At 37.4% G+C, this 19286-nt stretch overlaps 1 protein-coding gene across 1 annotated transcript in view; it reads left to right on the top strand.

Annotated features, from left to right (window-relative positions):
• The window catches only part of CCDC146 (coiled-coil domain containing 146), an 84847-nt gene that overhangs the window by 46193 nt on the left and 19368 nt on the right, over positions 1-19286 (top strand). Inside the window, exons 4-9 of the mRNA XM_076364224.1 lie at positions 2206-2415; positions 10641-10698; positions 11225-11401; positions 12018-12091; positions 14118-14345; positions 15295-15481. Of these exons, the coding sequence (XP_076220339.1) occupies positions 2206-2415; positions 10641-10698; positions 11225-11401; positions 12018-12091; positions 14118-14345; positions 15295-15481 (934 nt within the window). The remainder of the gene's footprint in view (positions 1-2205; positions 2416-10640; positions 10699-11224; positions 11402-12017; positions 12092-14117; positions 14346-15294; positions 15482-19286) is intronic.

The raw sequence follows: 19286 nt of genomic DNA, 5'->3' as shown, positions 1-19286 counted from the left end.
GGAAAGCTAAGAGATGTCACCTGGCAGATAACATCTTTGATACATTTCTTCAAAGTGTTATGTGCTTTTAAATTTATGTTTGGTGCACAGCTGAAATTCTGGGAACAGGCTGTCATCCCGTTCTGGTGCTGTCTCACTCATCCACTTTGCAGTGTGGCTGCACCTAAAGCTGATGTACCTGAGCTCATATTTGGCCCCTGAAAACCCATTTGGTCACACAGTCATGTGGCCAAATTGTAATTTTTTATTTTTATTATCTCAATTTAGGAACCTAATATGAATATTCTGATACACCAAGCTGTAAGAAAGTCAGGTAATAATGATAGTTCATTGACAGTTTGGGAAACTCATCTTCTTAAGCCTATGTTAAATTATTAATCACTTCACAAATTCAAAAGATGCCACATCAGACTTGGCAAGCCTACTTTTGCACTCATGTGATTCTAGATGTGTACACTGTGTAGATGTCCAGTTATTTCTTCATTGTCTTCAATTAAATTTAAATCTTCACATGAAAAAATACTGTTGGCAACTATAGTGAGCAAGATTTGGTCTAGATTCAACACTCAGTTCTTGTTTCTATTTTTATCTTTTTATTATCTTGAAAAAATCAATACTAGGAATTTTGTTTTTATGGAAGAACTTATGTTTTTATGTAATTTTATGTAAAATTTATGTTTTATGTAAGAATTATGTTTGAAATTAATGTGTATTACTGCAACCAATTATATTTACTCCTAAAACAGCATACATTCTGTTGGACTTAAAGAAGATCTAAATATTGTATAGGATCTTGTGTCGATAAGTCAATTTATTTTTCCCTTAAAAAGTTACTATGTAAATACATCACACATCAAGTTATTTGTTCGTGATAAAGGCACACTCTTGTTTCCTGTTAAGTCTGTGGTTTTCTTATTTTCTGCTTTAAAAAAGGAAGTGGTTATCTAAGTAGAAATGTTACACAAAACAAAACTTTTTCTGCTATATTATTTCAGCTATGTTTATGCAGTATAGTCAGATGTATATTTTGTATTTTTATAGTTACCATCTCAACTCTGTTCTCCATTGTGATACATAATTTTGTTTTTGTTGCTAAGCCATAAATGTCATCTTTGAGCTAAAATTGATGTCTAGAGTTTCTCAATATGGGAGATGCTAAATTCCTTTGTTTTAAAAAATATTAAATTGCACTACATTTTTAATAATAAAAGGCAAGTGATTGAGTTCTTTATTCTTCCACATCATTTGTGACCAATTTTAGTAAACCATTACACAAAAGTTATAGTGTAGTAATACTGAGAAGGCATACACAATGATTTCTATAGCATGAAGAACAGGTTTATATGTTGTGCATTGTATATGAACTTTCATACTGTAGTTCCCTTTAAGACTTTTCCATAATAATCAATGTATTTTACTAACAGCCTTTAAGATCTGTTATTCAGCTATCACCACATAGGTTCCTAAGCATATTATGAATTCCAGTCTCCTAACATCGACAGAATGTTACAGTTTGTTGTTTCTGTGAAGCTAGATTTCGGTGATACAAGTCAGATCAGATAATTGATCATGTCTACAAGCCTTATAATAAGCTTCCACAGAAGTCCATAACTGTATTTGCAGCTTGTGTATCATTAAATGATTACTTCACATACTGGTGACACTACAGCAATAGCAACATGCAGTTCAGCACTGGGTAGGTGTCCTGGTATGTACTAAGAACTTAAAGCTGTCGTATAGCCCAGACTGGGCCTTGTCCTGGTGAGTACTTCCCTGTTAGTGGTCCCCACGTTGATTAAATCTAGCCTTCAACATTTCTTAGGATAAAATGGATTTCCTGCTTCTTTGCTGGTTCTAGGAGGTGCTAGATAAATAAATTAGACTAACTAACCATCTTTCATCTGGTTAAAATTAGATGAGATGAATCCCACTCCAGCTATCGGTATGCAGAAAAAAACCCTCACATCAGATTCCACTGCTCTCATGGCATCGTAGGATAATTCAGGTTTGAACAGACCTCAGGAGGTCTCTGGTCCAACCTCCTGTTCAAGGCAGGGTCAATTAGGAGGTTAGACCAGATTATTCAGGTCTTAATCCTATCTCATCTTGAAAACCTTGAATTAAATATTATAAGTAGGTAAAGAAGTATAAATACAAAGCTTATGCTTCTCATTGCCTAGTTCTAAATTTTTCTATTTAATATAGTTTACAGGAATCTGAGATCCAGCTGTTGCAGGAAGCCAAACGTCTTAGTGTAGAACTGGAACAACAACAACATGAATTGGAAAAAGCAGAACAGTTCCCTGAAGAGTCCTCCAGTGAAGTTTCTCGAATAAGGCAACAACTTCTTAGTTGCCAAAATGAATACAATGCTATTAAAGAAAGAGAGTATGAAATTCAGTTCAAGATGGAATGGTAGGTGACAGTGGTCAAATGCTGCTAATTTTATCATAGCTTATCTAGAAAGATAATAACATAGAATATAATCCAATCTCCTCTCCGTCTAAAATGGACACATTTCTTGATGGCTGTTGTTAAACAAATTGCCACAAACTTTCCCTTTTTCAGTGATGAATAAAACTACCCTGGTGCGAGATTTGTAGATTACTTTAATTTTAGAACATGCTACAGTGTCCTTTGAAATGCTGTTTAAAATTTACTACATTGCATGATTAATGTTTAGGTAGGCAAAATTAACAGGAACAATTCTAGTCTAGGACACCTTTAATACAAATTATTGAAGTGTCTTGGAGACCTGGTGACTGGGATTTTCTGGAAACAATGTCATAAATAGACCCAATCCTATTTTTAACATCAGAAGCAGTTTATTCAAGTTCTTCTATTCAGGTATTTAAAGGAGGAGAAGTACTTGTATATTCTCACGTCAGAAAAATGAGAAATTTGCTGTGAAAGATGTGAATACTTGTCATTTCTATAAAAGGAAAAAAGTCCAGAATAAGCTTGATCTTGTATATACTTTAATTATCTGCATATATGTGTATGTTGTACTTGAAGCTTTTATAGTAAAATTACAAACAGTACTATTGCATTTTTAAAAATATGTACCTATGGAAATGAACTCATATATTCATTTTGTGGAGTGCTTGCTATTTTTACCCATTTTCAATCCAGCTGTAGTGTAGTTGGTGTATATAAATCCAAATAAATAATGTCAGCAGCTCAGCAGTTAAAACTATTTTTCTGCAAGGAGAGCAAGGGCACTGTACAAACTGCATAGAGCAGATTTTTCTGGCAGTTCTTTCTTGATTTTTTTTTTTAGAGCCAAATGTTTGCTCTAAGAGAGACAGAAACTTGAGAAAGAATCAAATTGGGAGTGGGAGAAATAAAGAAACATGGAAAGCATCTGGAAAAAATTATTTGCTATGAGATAACTAAGCAACGTGAAGTTTCCTGAAATAATTATTAAATACAGAATTTATTGCAATTTCCAAGCAGCCCAGAAATGAGCTCTTCAAAATATCGTGCTTTTTACCCATTTGTCCTCATATCTTATGAACATTTTTCACTGATTTTGCATCACTTTTCCAAAAAATGATGGGTTTTTCTATGTTTAGGGGATATTTACTCACACTCTATTTTCTACCTCTAGTCAAAAGGAGATTTCTATCCTACACAAAATGCAGTTTAGGTATTGTTTCAATTACCCTTGCACATTTACTGCATTAATTCTTACATATGAATTGAATATCCTGTCTTGCAGATGAAAAATACACTTTTTGGGTCAGTCATACTGTGAAAAAAGTTCTTTCACTTTAATAAGAAACTTCCTCTGTTTGGTCTTATGTATTGCATGAGATCAAAACCAGCTGTACAGTCTGACCAGAGGTCCATATGGCACAGTATCTAATGGTGAGCAGAAGTGCAGCCCCTAGCCATTTGTGATGCAGGGATTTCATGAGCCAAGTGCAGTCCTCTGTATTTAGTAATCCTCAGTTGACCCCTCTTCCTTGAACTTCTCCTGTCTCCTCCTCAACTATATAAACTTCTGGCATTGCAACACCCTGGGCAACGAGTTCCACAGATTAACTACACAAGAACTGCCACCTCCTTTCTTTTTTGAACCTGACTCCTACCAGCTTCGTTTCATGCCCTGTAGTTCTTGTATTGGATGAGACAGTGAACATCTCATCCTCTCTTCATTTTCACTGCTGCAGGATGGTTTGATAGATACCCCCCCCCCCCTTAATTTGTCAACTTTCTAAACTGAAGAGTTACAGATTATTTAATTGTTCCTTGTCTGGAATCTGTTTCATGCCTGGTGCTGGCATTGGATCTTACGCGTGTTGTGGGTGTGGAGTGAGGAGGATGTGCCTTGGTTATGTGTGGATTTGTTCATTGGGAGAGAAGATACTGCTTTCCAGAAATGAGAGGGATTTTAATGTTGGAGTAGTGTAGAATGAACAGGACTGGCAGAATGCATATCTATGTGGGGAACGGATGAGTGAATGTAGTGAGGAAATGAGAAATGAACTATGAAATACAACAGATAATGGATGTAAATACATGTTTGTAAAGGAGAGATGGGTTTGGTGCCTGTGGAAGGCAGTGAAAATGAATGTCCAGAATAGAGGTGTGAGCAGCATGTGATCTAATAGTAACACTGATGTAAAATGAAGATTATGTGCCTGATGGTTTTATACAAATAATAAAGCAATGTCTTCTGAAATAGCTGTGTGCATGGGCAGTGTCACAAACAGAGGGGATGCTGCATCAAAGATACTGTAGGTTTGCTGTTAGGTGACTGCTTGGTTTCCTTCATTTCTCAGAAGGTTAGAAACTCATGGTCCAAGCTCTCTTGGCCTTTGATCTCTCTGGAGCACAGTTTCCCTTGTTGTCCAACTGTGTTAATACAGTCCCAGCTGTGCTTGGCACTTACAAGCAAACTTCTCTTTGGGAATTATGACTAATGGCTGTTTAGTCTGAAAACAAACATATTGCTTATTTACCTTCTTATGTATAGCAGGCGGGGAACATGGAGGGGAAAAGCTTTTGAAGGGAATATCTGTGTCTCTTATCTATTGCTTTAGCCTTTTCTTAGAAGTCTTGGATCTTGTCTACTCAGGAATACTGCTGAGCTGGAAGTGAGAGAGAGCCTCTGCAGATCTTCTGCGTCCCTGTTTCTGTAAGCCTTTCTTTCTCTGAAGCATCTCTCTAGTCTCTGCTGCCTTTACTTCCTGCCTCAATTCACTTTCTCTGATAGCTAAGAGCGCTTAGCACCCTTTTTGCGCTTAGGTTCAAATCCAACAACAGTAAACTTTTTCTCTTGAAGATTCGTATAGATATTCCATAACATTAGCAAAGTTATTTTTTGTCTCAAGGTGCCTTAGTATTCTATGTTCTCTTTTCTGTATTTAATTTCCTATTTGCTTGCCTCTGTAAACAATTTTTTTTCCAGATCAGATACCTTTTTCAACAGCTGAAGGTGATATTTCATCTTCTGTTTTAATTCTTTATTGTCCCAATGAGTATTCAACATCCCAAGAGTAAATTTAAATTGCTTTCACCACTGTAGTATCAGCAGGTTTTCAGAAATTTTGTAACTTTTTTCATAGCTTGAATAGGTGCATGAGGTATTCAGAAGGATCTCTATGCACTTTAGCTGTCAGGGAAGTCACCCTGAGGGTGATTGCGTGGGTGTGGTGTACCCCCACTGTCCGTGTGTCCCTCCTCTTCTGGTTTGTATTTCTGTTCTGTTGTACGGTTGTACTGGGTTTGTTGCTAGTGTGTCTGCCTGTGTGCTCAGCACAGGAGGGGAACAACAGTTGGAAGGATTTTACTGAGGTTATAACATTTGGGTCACTGCCCCAAAGTCAGAACTGACCCCAGGAGTATTCTTCCTCTCAAAAACTATTAGGCAAGTGTAATAAAGTAAGAGGAAAAATAGTGATCTCAATTCAGTTGTGGTACAATTGCATTCAGAGCCGTGGAGTTTCTTCATATAACTGGGACTGAACATGCCTCAGTAAGTAAGAATATAGACCGAAAAATCAGATTAGCACAAGAACAAGGAAAGGATCAATGTGATCATCAAGGATTTGTTCTAGCTTGAGGAAACTTTTCATTTTAATGTCCATGTGAGGCTTAGAGTCCTGGTTTGTGAGACAAAATAAAGAAGAGCTGCTTTTCTTTATCAGACAATAGTATCAACAATAGTTTATTATTGAGAAATAATAAATTGGTCATGTAAATTAATTTATCATCTAAACTATATATGTAAAAGTAAGCAATTAATTTGAAATTAAATTTTCTATAGCAAGAGTTTGTGAGGTTAAAGGTGCCTGATTCTCGAAAACAATTGTCTTTTAAAGCCTAGGTCCAATCTACAGCCCTCACAGTCATTTGTGCAGGTAGCAAAATGGCTATTCACTGAAGTACTACATGCTATTGCAAGCAAGTCGGGATTGCAAAACTGAGTTTGTCCTTGTAGAAGCATTGCAAATATGGAAAATTATTTCAATGCTTGTAATTATTTCAGGATTAGTCACTCGATAATTAAAAAGTGAAAAGTTAAGCTTTTGACCATAGTTTTTCTAGTAAAGAATTACAAGTCGTAAGTAAAACAAATTGAGTTACACTTGAAGTTGTTATCAACTAGTCTTGTGACTGCATTCTCTGGTACATACAAACTAAGCACAGAGAAGAGCCTTACAGGAATCTCAGGCTGGCAGCTTGTCAGCTGTGATATCTTCTACTTTTGGTCACTAGATTTTAGTTGTGAGGTGCTGAACACCTTCTATGGATTCCTCAGCAACCCCAGCTATGTCTCAGAGTAGCTGAAGGAGTTTGCTTTCTTGCATAATGGGATTCATAATGATAACAACATTCCGGATATTTTGTGAGCTGAGGAACTGAAATGGACCTCTTTTGACAACTACCACTACATTTCTTAATCTCTCTGACTTAATTTTTTTATTTCTGTGTCAGTTTGCAGCTGTAGACATCTCTCAGGGAGAAGTCTGGAATGTATTTTCATTAATGGTCCAATTTTCCAAGTGCTTTTTTTTTAACTCATTACATTTGCATCCATGATAGCTCTTCATGTACAGTACTGCTATTAAGCTTCATGTAAATAAGTAAAGCAATGTGAGAAACATTTGCAAACATTAATGCTTAAACTTAAGAGTTTCATCTTCTTTTCATTATGTATGTTGTTATAGGTATAATAATGATAATAATAAAAACTACATCATGTTGAAAAATACACTCATCAAAGGAGGGCTATAAAACAATGGGATTTATAAGTAAGTGCCTAATACCAGTTGCAGCTATTTTGTTTGTTGTTGTGATTGATGTCTAAGTATTTTATAGGCAGTCAGGAGGCTGATGTCCATATGTCACAGATTAAAAGATTCAAATGCTAAATGGAAAGGCCAGATTTTCTCTGCTTGCCTTACATTAAGCTTCTGTGTCCATATAGCTATTAAATTAGAGACTGAACTTAAAATCTTTGAAGAATCTTATTTGATTTCTTAATCTGAGTTAATCATCCTGGTCTCTCTTTACAGTCAATGGAGAGAAATATACTCTCTTGAACTGGTAATTTATCTCTTCTTAAAATAGGTACCTGGGATGTCAGATGACCTGCCCTTTGGCGGTTCCTGTTTTTATCCCTGACAGTAAGGAAGCCTGGGGATGTTAGCACTGGGGTACCTGTCTAACTTTTGGAAATGGGCAGCTTGACCAAACTCATTGCTCAATTAACTTCTTTCTTTTACCCCCTTTTTCTTTTCACACCTTCACTATTTTTTCTGTGGAAGTAGTTGGTCTGCCAGCTCTTAAGGTAACTTAACTTGGTGCTTGCCGTTCAGTGTTGCCTTTGTTTGTCACAGAAAATGAGGTGTTCAAGTCGTTTTACAAGTCTTTGTTGTGAAACTGGAATGGCTCCACAGGCATCTGAACTCATGAGTGAGGAATGTGACAAAAGAAAAACAGTGTCAACTTTGCTCTCCCTCCTGATTTTTGGGATTGCTCTTTTGATTGTCTGGCATGATATTAAAGAGGGCACAGGGCAGACTGATGACGAGCAATGCAGTACCTCTTTAATGTTTGCACAGGACTTATTTAATCTGTTTTTGTGGCAGTCAAACAGTTATGGGTATTTGTGCAGTGTGGACATTCATTGTTAGTGTGATTATGCCAGTCCCAAGGAGTCCAACTAGGAATCCTGCCAAAATGTGCTGGGAATATGACTTGTCCTTATTAACTTATTTATATGTTTAGACAACTTGTTGGTAAGTGAAAATATTTTGTTTGACCCGTGTGTCATTCCAACACAATATATTAGGACTCAGTTGTAGCTTATGGGCACAGTACACAGGAGCAGACCGAAGCTGCTATCATAGAATCAAAGTAGCGCAGTTTTCAATGCAGTTTATTCCCTGTGCTGTCCCTCATTGACTTTAAACAGTGGAAGATAAAAGGAGTAGTTCCTGACCCCCACTGCGGCAAAGAAGAAATCACCTTATCGTGTTTCCTTCTACTCAGATGTACTTGTACTGTACACCTGCAAAATACTCCTGTGTCTGTCTTCACTCTTCTGTGCAATTTCTTAAGTTATAATAGATTTTGCAATATAACTTTTTTTAATAATTCATTTTATCAGTTTTTGAGGAAGACTGGTCTAAATTCAGCTTTTTTCTTCGAAAGATTTTTTGTACACTCATTCACTTTGTGGGTGTTCAAACACTCTGGCATTCAAATTATTTTTTAGACTTACCAGTCCCCATAGAGGCATACTTGTAGTCTGCCCATACAAATATACATACATGCTGTAAATCAGCATCTACTCTGTGCCTTTATTTTGTCTTTGCTGTTCATCTGAACCAGAGCTTGTTCTTCATGATTTTTTTTTTTTGGATTGCAACACCACCAAACCAGTTCTCTTTTTTGACTGTTTTCTTTCCTTGACTGGAAAGATGTCGCCTTAGGCTTCCAGGTATAGGCTTTGCTCCTTTTGTTGGAGGACCAGAACACAAGAAACAATTTATTGGGGTGGGAAGAACCTTAAATCAGCACTGATAAAGAATTGAGCACAAGATCCTAGGGAGGATCCTCCATGAGGCTGGCTGCTAGGAGACTGATCTCTCTCCCGATGACCACCACCTTCTGAAACCTGAACCACCACCATGCAAAGTCTTAGGCTGCCACTGAAAGGTTTTGGAGAAAAAAAGAAATACCAGTCAGCTGTCTCTCTTCTGTATCAACCACATTCAGAGGCAACTGTAGTAGTTGCTTTGGGTAGGTGGGGCTGCCCCAGGACTCCCTTGCCATAGTTTAAAGCCCTAAGTGACACAGTTATTTCATGAAAGCCTGTCCCCTTCTGTTAATACTCCCCTTATTTAAAGAGTTATTTATTCTAACAAACTGCCCTGCGTCTTGAGGAAGCCGGCTCAGCACATCTTCCAGCTGGAGTTACAAACACAAATTTAAGTGCTGAAGTTGATTCTTTGCTATATCTGGGACAGAGGATTTGGCTGTTCCACCTATTCCCCAGCTGCCATCTTTACTCCTTTATAGCCTGAGACTCAGAAATGTCATCATAGGTACTAATTACATTGCAAGAACCTGCCTCCTTGTTCCCAATAAATAGAACAAGGACTTAATTAAGTTCAGTTTGGTTGGGACAGCATGCAGACTGCTGTAGCCCATTTACCTCCTATGGGTGCAGAATTGTTCCATGCGTGCACTGGGGATGTATTGACGTATTTCTTCACTAGGGCTAATTTTTTATATTTGGCAGTATTTACCTGCCCGCCACCAAGAAGCTCTCTATTGTAAATCTGAGAAGCTTGTTCATTCAGCTTCACTTTTGTAGTCATTCCACCTTTCTCAGGGCAACATTACTAAAAATACACCCAGAAGATTTAAGAGCTTTCCTATTTTTTCCTTTCCTCCTTCTTCCCTCCTTCAGCATCTGTCTCTCTTGTCTGAAATTAAATTGCAACATAGTTTTGGATATAGGTTAAGATCACCATGGCTATTCAATTTAGTTTTCTACTGTACCCCATTGACTTAGTCTACATCCCCTGTCACTTTTCAGGATTTTTTTTCACAGGAGCCTGTTCAGATTTGAGGAGCTTCACTTACAGTTGTTTACAGTGTGAATGTGTGCATGAGCACTCACTCAAAGGATGAAGAAAGTTTCTCACTAGCAACTGCACTTTCTTTGATGTGTGATGTGTCTGTGGATATTTATAACCCACCTTCTCTTTCCTTTTGCCTCAGTTCCATGTTAAAATTTTGTTTTCTGAAGTTGGGAGGAACTACGGGTGTAGGGTGCAGTCTGACCTGTTATACTCTGCTAGTATAAAGACAAGGGTGAATGAGGCATAAATGCATCCCTGCAGGAGGTGGTAAGACTAAGAAGAATCAGGTTCAAAAGTTGAGATGTGTGCACTGCAGAAAAAACCTGCGTGTGTACGACCTGTCTTTCAGGACTTCCAGCTACCAGTCAACAACCTTCCTTTAAATCTGGACACTTTCAATTGTCCCTGATGATAATTCACCATACATTTTAGTCTAACACAAGATAGGCTTCCATACTTTTTTACTATTTACTATATTATAGTAAAATTTATTATATTACTAATATATTTAGCTCTGTTTTGATTTTCCTGTAGTTTGCAAGAAGAAAAAAGGCTTCTGGAAAATGAATATGAAAGAATTCCAAAACAAAGGGTAAGTATGAAACATGAGAAAAGCCATGTTTTATTTTCTGTCAACTAACATACAAAAACATCAATGAAAATGTTTTCACAGCGTGCAGCTCTAGAGTTTATTTAAAATCTGGAATACTTAGAAAAATCAAGAGGTAGATTTTATAGGAAAGGCTATTTTATATCATTCAGGTTTGATAACTCTAGGGCAAGCAATGAATAACTGATTCAGAAAAGATCTGGATTTTCTCGAGTTTACTCAAGAAAATTTTTTACTGCAAATGGATACTGCATGTAAAGGTACCTCCAGGTTTTTGGTTCTAGGATGTGAGTATGGAAAAAACATTTGCAGTCATAAATCCTGATGAATATATGTGGTTTTGTTGGAAATAAAATTCTGCTGGTTATTGATAGAAGAAACACACATCTGGTAAAAAATTATATTTCATACCCTGTTGTAAAAAATATTATCATCGTTCAATGTTAATGATGCTGTAATATCACAAGATTGCAAAATGCTAATCTTATCTTTTACTTCATTTTTAAAGGAAGCAGATAAGAAAATTAAACAGTTGAAAGAAAATTGTGATGAGCTCTGCAAAGAACTAATCCAAAGGAAAGCAGAAATTAATGCAATAAAGGAAGATGTTTCATCCAAGCAAAAGCTGATGTTAATAGATAAGAAAGAAATTGAAAAACTTCTGGAGAAGCAGGCTAATTTAAAAGTAACACAAAATTGTCTTTATGTATGTCTGCGTGTGTGTGTGCGCATGTATGTGTATATGGGTACATGCTTTGTCCGAGGAAACAGGGAATCTTCTGGATGTTGTTTGTCATTCCAAATTCACTAGATGGCATTACATTATATATTACATCATTTTTCAATATGAAAACATGCTGCTGTGCCATATCCATTATTACTTCTTTAGGAAATAACAATAGTCATGGTTTTGATTAAAAAATGGTTTCTATAATGACATGTTTGCTATGTTGTGTTATTGTAGGCTGCTCTAACATATGCTCAGGTCCAAGTTAGTACAGATTTATGCTGAGAATTAAAAAACATACCCAGGTCTTTGCCGCTTTCCTTTCCGTGGTATAGATAACATAATCAGATGTATTAATAATACTCAAGCGTAATTTTTATCTTGCAGACATAACGAAATGGTAAATATCAATGTTTAGTTTCGAAAGTAGCAGCTACAATTCCCTGGGACAAGCTCAAGTAATTTGAAAATATGTTTCCTGCCCATTTTCACAGCAGTTCTAGGTGGATATTACTTCTATGAAATCTCACCAGATTTTGAGGCTATTAATCTAACCTTTCTGTTTTGTCACTAGGATGAGCTAGTTAAGATCCTTGGTGTTCCAGCACAACTTGGAAAAGAAACTGAGAAGGTGAATCGGAAAAAAATGTATGCTTTTAATAAATAATTATTTTTTAATATATCTATGTATAACTTATTTTCATCCATTTGTTACAGAGGCAGTTGAGTATAGCTGTTGATTAAAATTAGGATAAACATTTAAAAAAGCATCTATAATCCACTTAAAATCCATGCACTGTACTGAAAAATATAGTAAATGCAGTGAAACGTTGTAAATTTAAATACAACAAAGAAAAATTTAGAACAAAGCTTGGTCAAAAATTGCTTAACCATCTTATTATGCTGCGTTACTATATATCAGATCTACTTAGTAGGTTTTTAATGGAAAATAATGTTACTGTGTAATCTAGTGATTAGGCTTTTTTACAGTTTCTAGTCCTCAGTGACTGTTTATTAACTTATCTCTATTGGCTTCAGTGAAACTAGCAGCTTTCACAGCTAACAGTCTGGCCTGAGATAAATAATCATTCTCCCTTGATACTTGTGTACCAGTTTTTTGGTCAGAGGTGCTTTGCTGTAAGCTCCTGATGTAAATTCTGGTCTCTAATATTTCAACTGGGAAAATGTAAGCGAGTACCCAGCCTTTTCTTTTTCTGTTTTGCGTAGTTGGGTTTTTTCTCCCCTGAAGCACGACGTGCTGCTTTCTGTATGTGTAAAATCTAATTAGCACTGTGCAGTTTCAGCCAGGTCACTCACAGATCCAAATGCCTTCCAGATGAACAATGTTTTTTGTACCCTATTCAGGCACAGGGTTACACTGAAGTTTCTGTGTCTCCTGCTTGCAGTCCCTATTTGTAATACAGAAATTCATAGAATCAGAATCGTTAAGGTTGGAAAAGACCTCTAAGATCATTGAGTGCAACTGTCAACCCAACACCACCATGCCCACTAAACCATGTCCCTAAGCGCCTCATCTACACGTCTTTTAAATACCTCCAGGGATGGGGACTCAACCACTTCCCTGGGCAGCCTGTGCCAATGTTTAACCACTCTTTCAGTAAAGAAATTTTTCCTCATGTCCAATGTAAACCTCCCCTGGCGCAACTTGAGGCCATTTCCTCTCGTCCTATCGCTTGTTACTTGGGAGAAGAGACCGACACCCACCTCGCTACAACCTCCTTTCAGGGAGTTGTAGAGAGCGATGAGGTCTCCCCTCAGCCTCCTTTTCTCCAGGCTAAACAACCCCAGTTCCCTCAGCCGCTCCTCATCAGACTTGCTCTCCAGACCCCTCACCAGCCTCGTTGCCCTTCTCTGGACACTCTCCAGCACCTCAACGTCCTCCTTGTAGTGAGGGGCCCAAAACTGAACACAGTATTCGAGGTGCGGCCTCCCCAGTGCCGAGTACAGGGGCACGATCACTTTCCTACTCCTGCTGGCCACACTATTTCTGATACAGGCCAGGATGCCATTGGCCTTCTTGGCCGCCTGGGCACACTGCCGGCTCATGTTCAGCCGGCTGTCGACCAGCACCCCCAGGTCCTTTTCCGACAGGCAAATTGTTTGACTATGTTAAATTTCTCAGTTTTAAAACTTGTGTAATGGTTGTCTTCTACATTTTCCTCACTACTCTGCTTAATGCAACTCTGCTATCATAAATATAAGAAGTTTTTCCTATAGTGTTAGAGAGAAGCAATTTTAAAAAGCTAGTACATTGTGTAGATTGTTATTAATGAAGCATTTAAATGAGTCTTTCTACTTGTGTTGCATCACAGAATGAACTAACTAGAGTTTCCAGCCTTGGGAATAATATTTATAAGTGTCACATCCATGTACCGAGTAATTTTGACAGAAATCAGTTTACTAGAAGTCTTTTTAATACTTTCATGGTGCTAAGCTCCCTGTTAGTCTCATGGCCATCTTCAATTTTATTGTTGAACTGTATTGGCATTTGAAGATTTTCACTGTATGTAGCCTGCTTTCAAACATATAATGTAGATAGTTGTGGTGTTGAAATGATTTTGTGTGTCCATGAAAACTGGCAACTTACATTTTGCCATTTAAATATGCGTGTGGAAATGTGAACCCCTACTGTTTTGTTAAAATATATCCACAGTGATGCAGAGAAGAAGAAAGAAGCCCTTAATAACCAAATAAAAGAGTTGAACGGTACCCTGAAAGCCATCGAAAAAAGGACTGAAGAGATTTTGCAAGAAAGAGAAGACATAATGAAGGAATTGGATGGGAAACAAATTTTGCTAGAAAGCAAAGAACGAGAATGCATTACTTTGACAAAATTACTAGAAATTAGCAGAGAGAAGGAATCAGCAGTCCTATCAGACAGGTTAGAGTAGTAGACATAAGCCATGTAATATGAGTGAACAATTCTCTGTTCTCATAGACCTATTTCTTTTTTCTGCTGTATTGCTTATGTTTTCAAGTTTTATGCTGCAACCAGTACGGACTAGAAATTATCAGGCTTGCTTCTGACTTCAGAAATGTTTATATAAACTACTGGAATCTAGGATCTGGCTTGAAGAAGAACATCAAAAAGCATAAGCATTTGATAAAATCCTGGGAGAGTGAAACTGGATTTTGTTCTGAAAGGGAAATCTTTTAGAGGGTTTCTCTCTCCAGTGTAAATATTTTTTTTTCAGTGTAACCCACAGAAAGTAAACTAGGCAAGAAAAAAATATGTCAGTATTTTCATTTTCAAATGAGGATCATAGATTTCTGCACCCACGTCCTCCTGAGTTTCAGTGGGGACTGGTTACTTATCTCTTTAATATCCCCTTGAATTATGAGCTTATATATACCTGGTAAAGTAAAATAAACTGTTAGGTTGATTGCAAGCTTCAAATGATTCCTTCTTTGCAGAGGAAGATGTGTAGTTGTAATCATGGCCATACGCTCAGCAACAATGCTTTTGCCTTTGAAGTTTTGTATTAAAGGATAGTGGCACTTTAAATTGAAATGTTTGAGTGAAGTGAACATGTAAATATTCCCTCATACTAGAAAATGTGTTTTCTTCTTCTTGTAAGTAATAGTTTCTCTGCAATTTTTAGCACATCTAGAACAGACTGTGAGACCTCATTGACATCATTAGGAATGTTATCATTTATTAAAGTTATAAAAGTTACCTTTTAAGTAATTTGTGTCAGTAGTTTATGAGTTTATCTTGCCGCTCAGCCATAATGATGCAGTACTCAAAACCCGTTAAAATGATCATGTCTGTTTGCATACACGTCTTGGTCAAGTTACCTGTTTCTAAAATTCTGTGTCTGTCTATATAGAGAAGCTCTGGAAGATAATTTAAATAAATGTGTCTTGGAGAAAAAAAAGCAACATGATATTCTCATTCACAAGCAAACACAGAAAGATAGACAACTGAGAAATTTAAAAAAGATGGAGTTACAGCTGAATATGATTTATGATTCCTTGGAACAAGATAAGTCACAGCATAACAGACTCAAATTAGAGGTCTGTATGAATACATTGATCATAAGGATTCTAAATTTTCTTGTAAGAAATCTGTCTATGAAATCTTTTGACTGGTCCTAAAAGGGGGAAGGGGACAAAAGTGTCAACAATGCTACAACTAACAAAGAAACTTCTAGGTGCTCTGGCTGTACTAAAATACTGCATCAAGATATATTTGGGCTATTCTTAAGAAATGGATTTTAGGATGGGAGCATCCTATCAAGGAGAACTATCAAGGGACATTATATTGACACTGTGGCTTCATGTCTTCCTGTAAAGCACTGTGGGATTATGGTCATTTTATGAGTGAAATAATATAGCGACTTGCCCATTGGCATCAAAGAAATTTGTAGCAGACAGATAGAGCCAAGTACTGCCTGACTCCCAGATGATCATACATCTTTTTAAAATTTGAAGGTTGTTTGTACATTACTGTAAACAATTTATAATGTATTTAACATTATTCCAGGGGACAGGAAACTAGCACTATATAAAGTTTGGTATTAAATGATATGACATAATTCCCTATGTTCTCTTCCTTTCCACTCAAATTGCACCTTCCTCATTTCCTCCCTGCATTAGTATTTCACCCTTTCATCTTTCCGTACTGATTTACTCTTTTCTGTTTTATTTCTGCCTTCTACTATGCTGATTTTAAAGGGCAGTCTCATTCTGCTTGTCTATTCAAAACATTTCCTTTCTTTTCTCCTTCCAAATATTTCTTAACAATTTACTTTGTCTATCACTTTTTCATATTCTCTTCATCTCATTGCTGGTTCTTCCATTCTCTCTTTCTTAAGCTTTTCTCCTATACTAGCTCCTTGCTTAGTCTAAATTGTAAGTCAGTCTTATGAAATTAATTTTGCTTAGTCAGGTGAATATTTTTTCACAGGAGAATATCCATTATCTGAGTTAAAAGCATAAGGACTTGATGTTTCCTACCTAGATACACAGAGTCATTGACATTTTTCTTGGTCCTTCTAAGCAATTCAGGGCAGAAAAAGTGTCTTATTTACGTTACTGTAAAGTTTTTAAAAATAACTATATGATATCAAACCCCACACATACTTAGCTTTACTATTTAAACAACTCTAAACATTACTCAATAATATTTAATATTAGTAAGTAATAGAAATTTTTTTCTGTCTCCCCTGAAATTTCTCCTGAATTCACATGTGTATTAATTACCTAGTAATATAAGCCCACTTGGGAGGAGGGAGGAAAGCTCTACAACTACACAAAAAAAGTTTTAGGTTGAATTTCCTGAAATATTGATTAAAGGACTGACTCATATTCCAGACTTTGATCTTAAAGCTCATACTGACTTTCTGTTCAGTATCAGCTAAGAGAATCTGGGAAAGAGTATTTTTTTCCTGTGTTCCTACTGAAGAAATATTCCTCATGGGAGACTCACAATAGTTCAAAAACATAAAATGCTAAAATCAAATGCCATAACTCACCGACAGCTGTGGTTAGAGTTCACTGTCTTGGGTGAGATCCAAACCCAACCCAACCCAACCCCTTTACACTGTGTGAAAGGGCAATAGACCTGTAATAAGACCCTTAAAGGTTAAGTTGCACTGCAAAGGGTTCCCTCAGTGCTAACGCTAGATTATCCTATAGGTTTGTATGTGTCTTGCAAGTAGCACCATTGTGAGGCGTGGGGGAAAGGGAATGCCAGCAGAGATAGAAGTGAAACTCTACGCAGTATTTTACTCCAGAAGTTGCAGGGTGCTACCCTAACGCAAACAGGCCATGGCAATATAGTTGGTTTAGCCCATCCTCCCATACTCTGCATTTTCTCTGATTCCTTTCTTGGCTCTTTTAGAAGAGCAAATGTGAAATCACCACTCCTCTGCAGCATGGTCAGTTCAAATGCAGTACTGGAGTACAAAAGACTAGAGTGGCAAGCTTGATTCTGCTTGGCTTTTGCTGTCTTGAGACTATTTTAATTTGGAAGTCTTAGGAGCACACCTAAGAAGAGTTAAAATATTTTAAGTAGTTAAAGTTCCTCTAACTACTTAAAAAGCCAGATTCATATTTATTCAGTGTGATTCCAAGTGAAAAAAAAAAATCACAAGAATTAATTGCTAGTATAAAAATGTGGTTGCAGAAGCAGCAGTACATCAGTGTGCTTCCCCAAATTTCTCTTACTTTAAATCATGTGCTAAGTGCAGAATACTGGTTTGTAGAATAGGGAAATTACAGGAACACTTCCTTCAAATCTGTTTTTCTCCTTGTAAATTGTGAAAGGTCAGCTATTGCTAAACGCCGACATTCTGTGTGAAAGAGAACTGGCCGCTCCTGCTATCACCAGCCCAGAGCAGAACTGCTGTTCCTCTCCATGCATGCCTTCTCTTCGGTCAGGCCACCACAGAGACAGCCAAAAGTGCCTAAGTTTAGTCATGTCTTATGTGAACAAAAGTCCTTAATGGATTAGAGATGTTTATATGAGCTTTTTACTTTTAGACTCAAGAAGTTGATGGCACCTTTAGAATCCCATGTTGAAAATGTGGAAATGCCTGCTTACAGCCACTATAGCCTTTTACACAGCAGAAGTGGTAACTAATATATGCTCCACAGAAAGGCCATGTTTGCTCCTTCTAGAAGAGTGAAAGCAGCTTGCTTAGACTAGGCTTTATTGACCTTTTAGCAAATCTAAGTCAAACCAAATCTGTCTCAGAGTTGGCAGCTGAAACCAAAGTAACTCCAAGGGTTGCTCTTTACTGTGCCTCTTATTTCCCCTCCCCTTAATGCAAGTAAACAGCATCTAATTTTATAATATTATCACAGAAGTTGTCATGGTTCAACCCCAGCTGGCAACTAAGCACCACACAGCTGCTCGCTCACTCCACCCGCCCAGTGGGACAGGGGAGAGAATCGGAAAAGTAAAAGTGAGAAAACTCGTGGGTTGAGATAAAGACAGTTTAATAGGTAAAGCAAAAGCCATGCACACAAGCAAAGCAAAACAAGGCATTCATTCACGCCTTCCCACCAGCAGGCAGGTGTTCAGCCATCTCCAGGAAAGCAGGGCTCCATCACGCGTAACGGTGACTTGGGAACACAAACGCCATCACTTCGAACATCACCACCCTTCTTTTTCTTCCCCCAGCTTTATATGCTGAGCATTATGTCATATGGTCTGGAATATCCCTTTGGTCAGCTGGGGTCAGCTGTCCCAGCTGTGTCTCCTCCCAACTTCTTGTGCACCCCCAGCCTACTCGCTGGTGGGGTGGTATGAGAAGCGGAAAAGGCTTTGACTGTGTGTAAGCACTGCTCAGCAATAACGAAAACATCCCTGTATTATCAACACTGTTTCCAGCACAAATCCAAAACATAGCCCCATACTAGCTACTAGGAAGAAAATTCACTCTGTCCCAGCCAAAACCAGCACAGAAGTGAAAACCATAAGTGCAAAACATCTCATTATCTGTGTTGAGGTATAGTGTTTTGAACTCTAACATCTGGTTGAGATCTGAGAAAGATACCACGAGGTTGCATGTATTACCTTTGAATAGCTTCCAGATGTATCGTTCAGTGTCATTTTTTCCCCACCTGTATGAATTGCAGATTTACAATTATGGACAGGCAACATATGCCTGCATGGTTAGCCTGCTGTATTTATTTCTTACTTACTTATAACCGTAAAGAATTTTTAAGTGAAGTTAGTCACTGTGAGGCCAATACAACCTTTTGCCTTATGAGTTATATCACGCAAGTAGTTGTAGTGGGTTTGTTCAGATATATTTTAATCAGAAAGTAGTTTCTAATGTGTCTTCCTTCACACGCTTCATTTTAAAATCTG

Source organism: Aptenodytes patagonicus, chromosome 1 (genome assembly GCF_965638725.1).
Source record: "Aptenodytes patagonicus chromosome 1, bAptPat1.pri.cur, whole genome shotgun sequence".
Taxonomy (NCBI): domain Eukaryota; kingdom Metazoa; phylum Chordata; class Aves; order Sphenisciformes; family Spheniscidae; genus Aptenodytes; species Aptenodytes patagonicus.
This window is presented reverse-complemented; position numbering and strand designations above follow the sequence as displayed.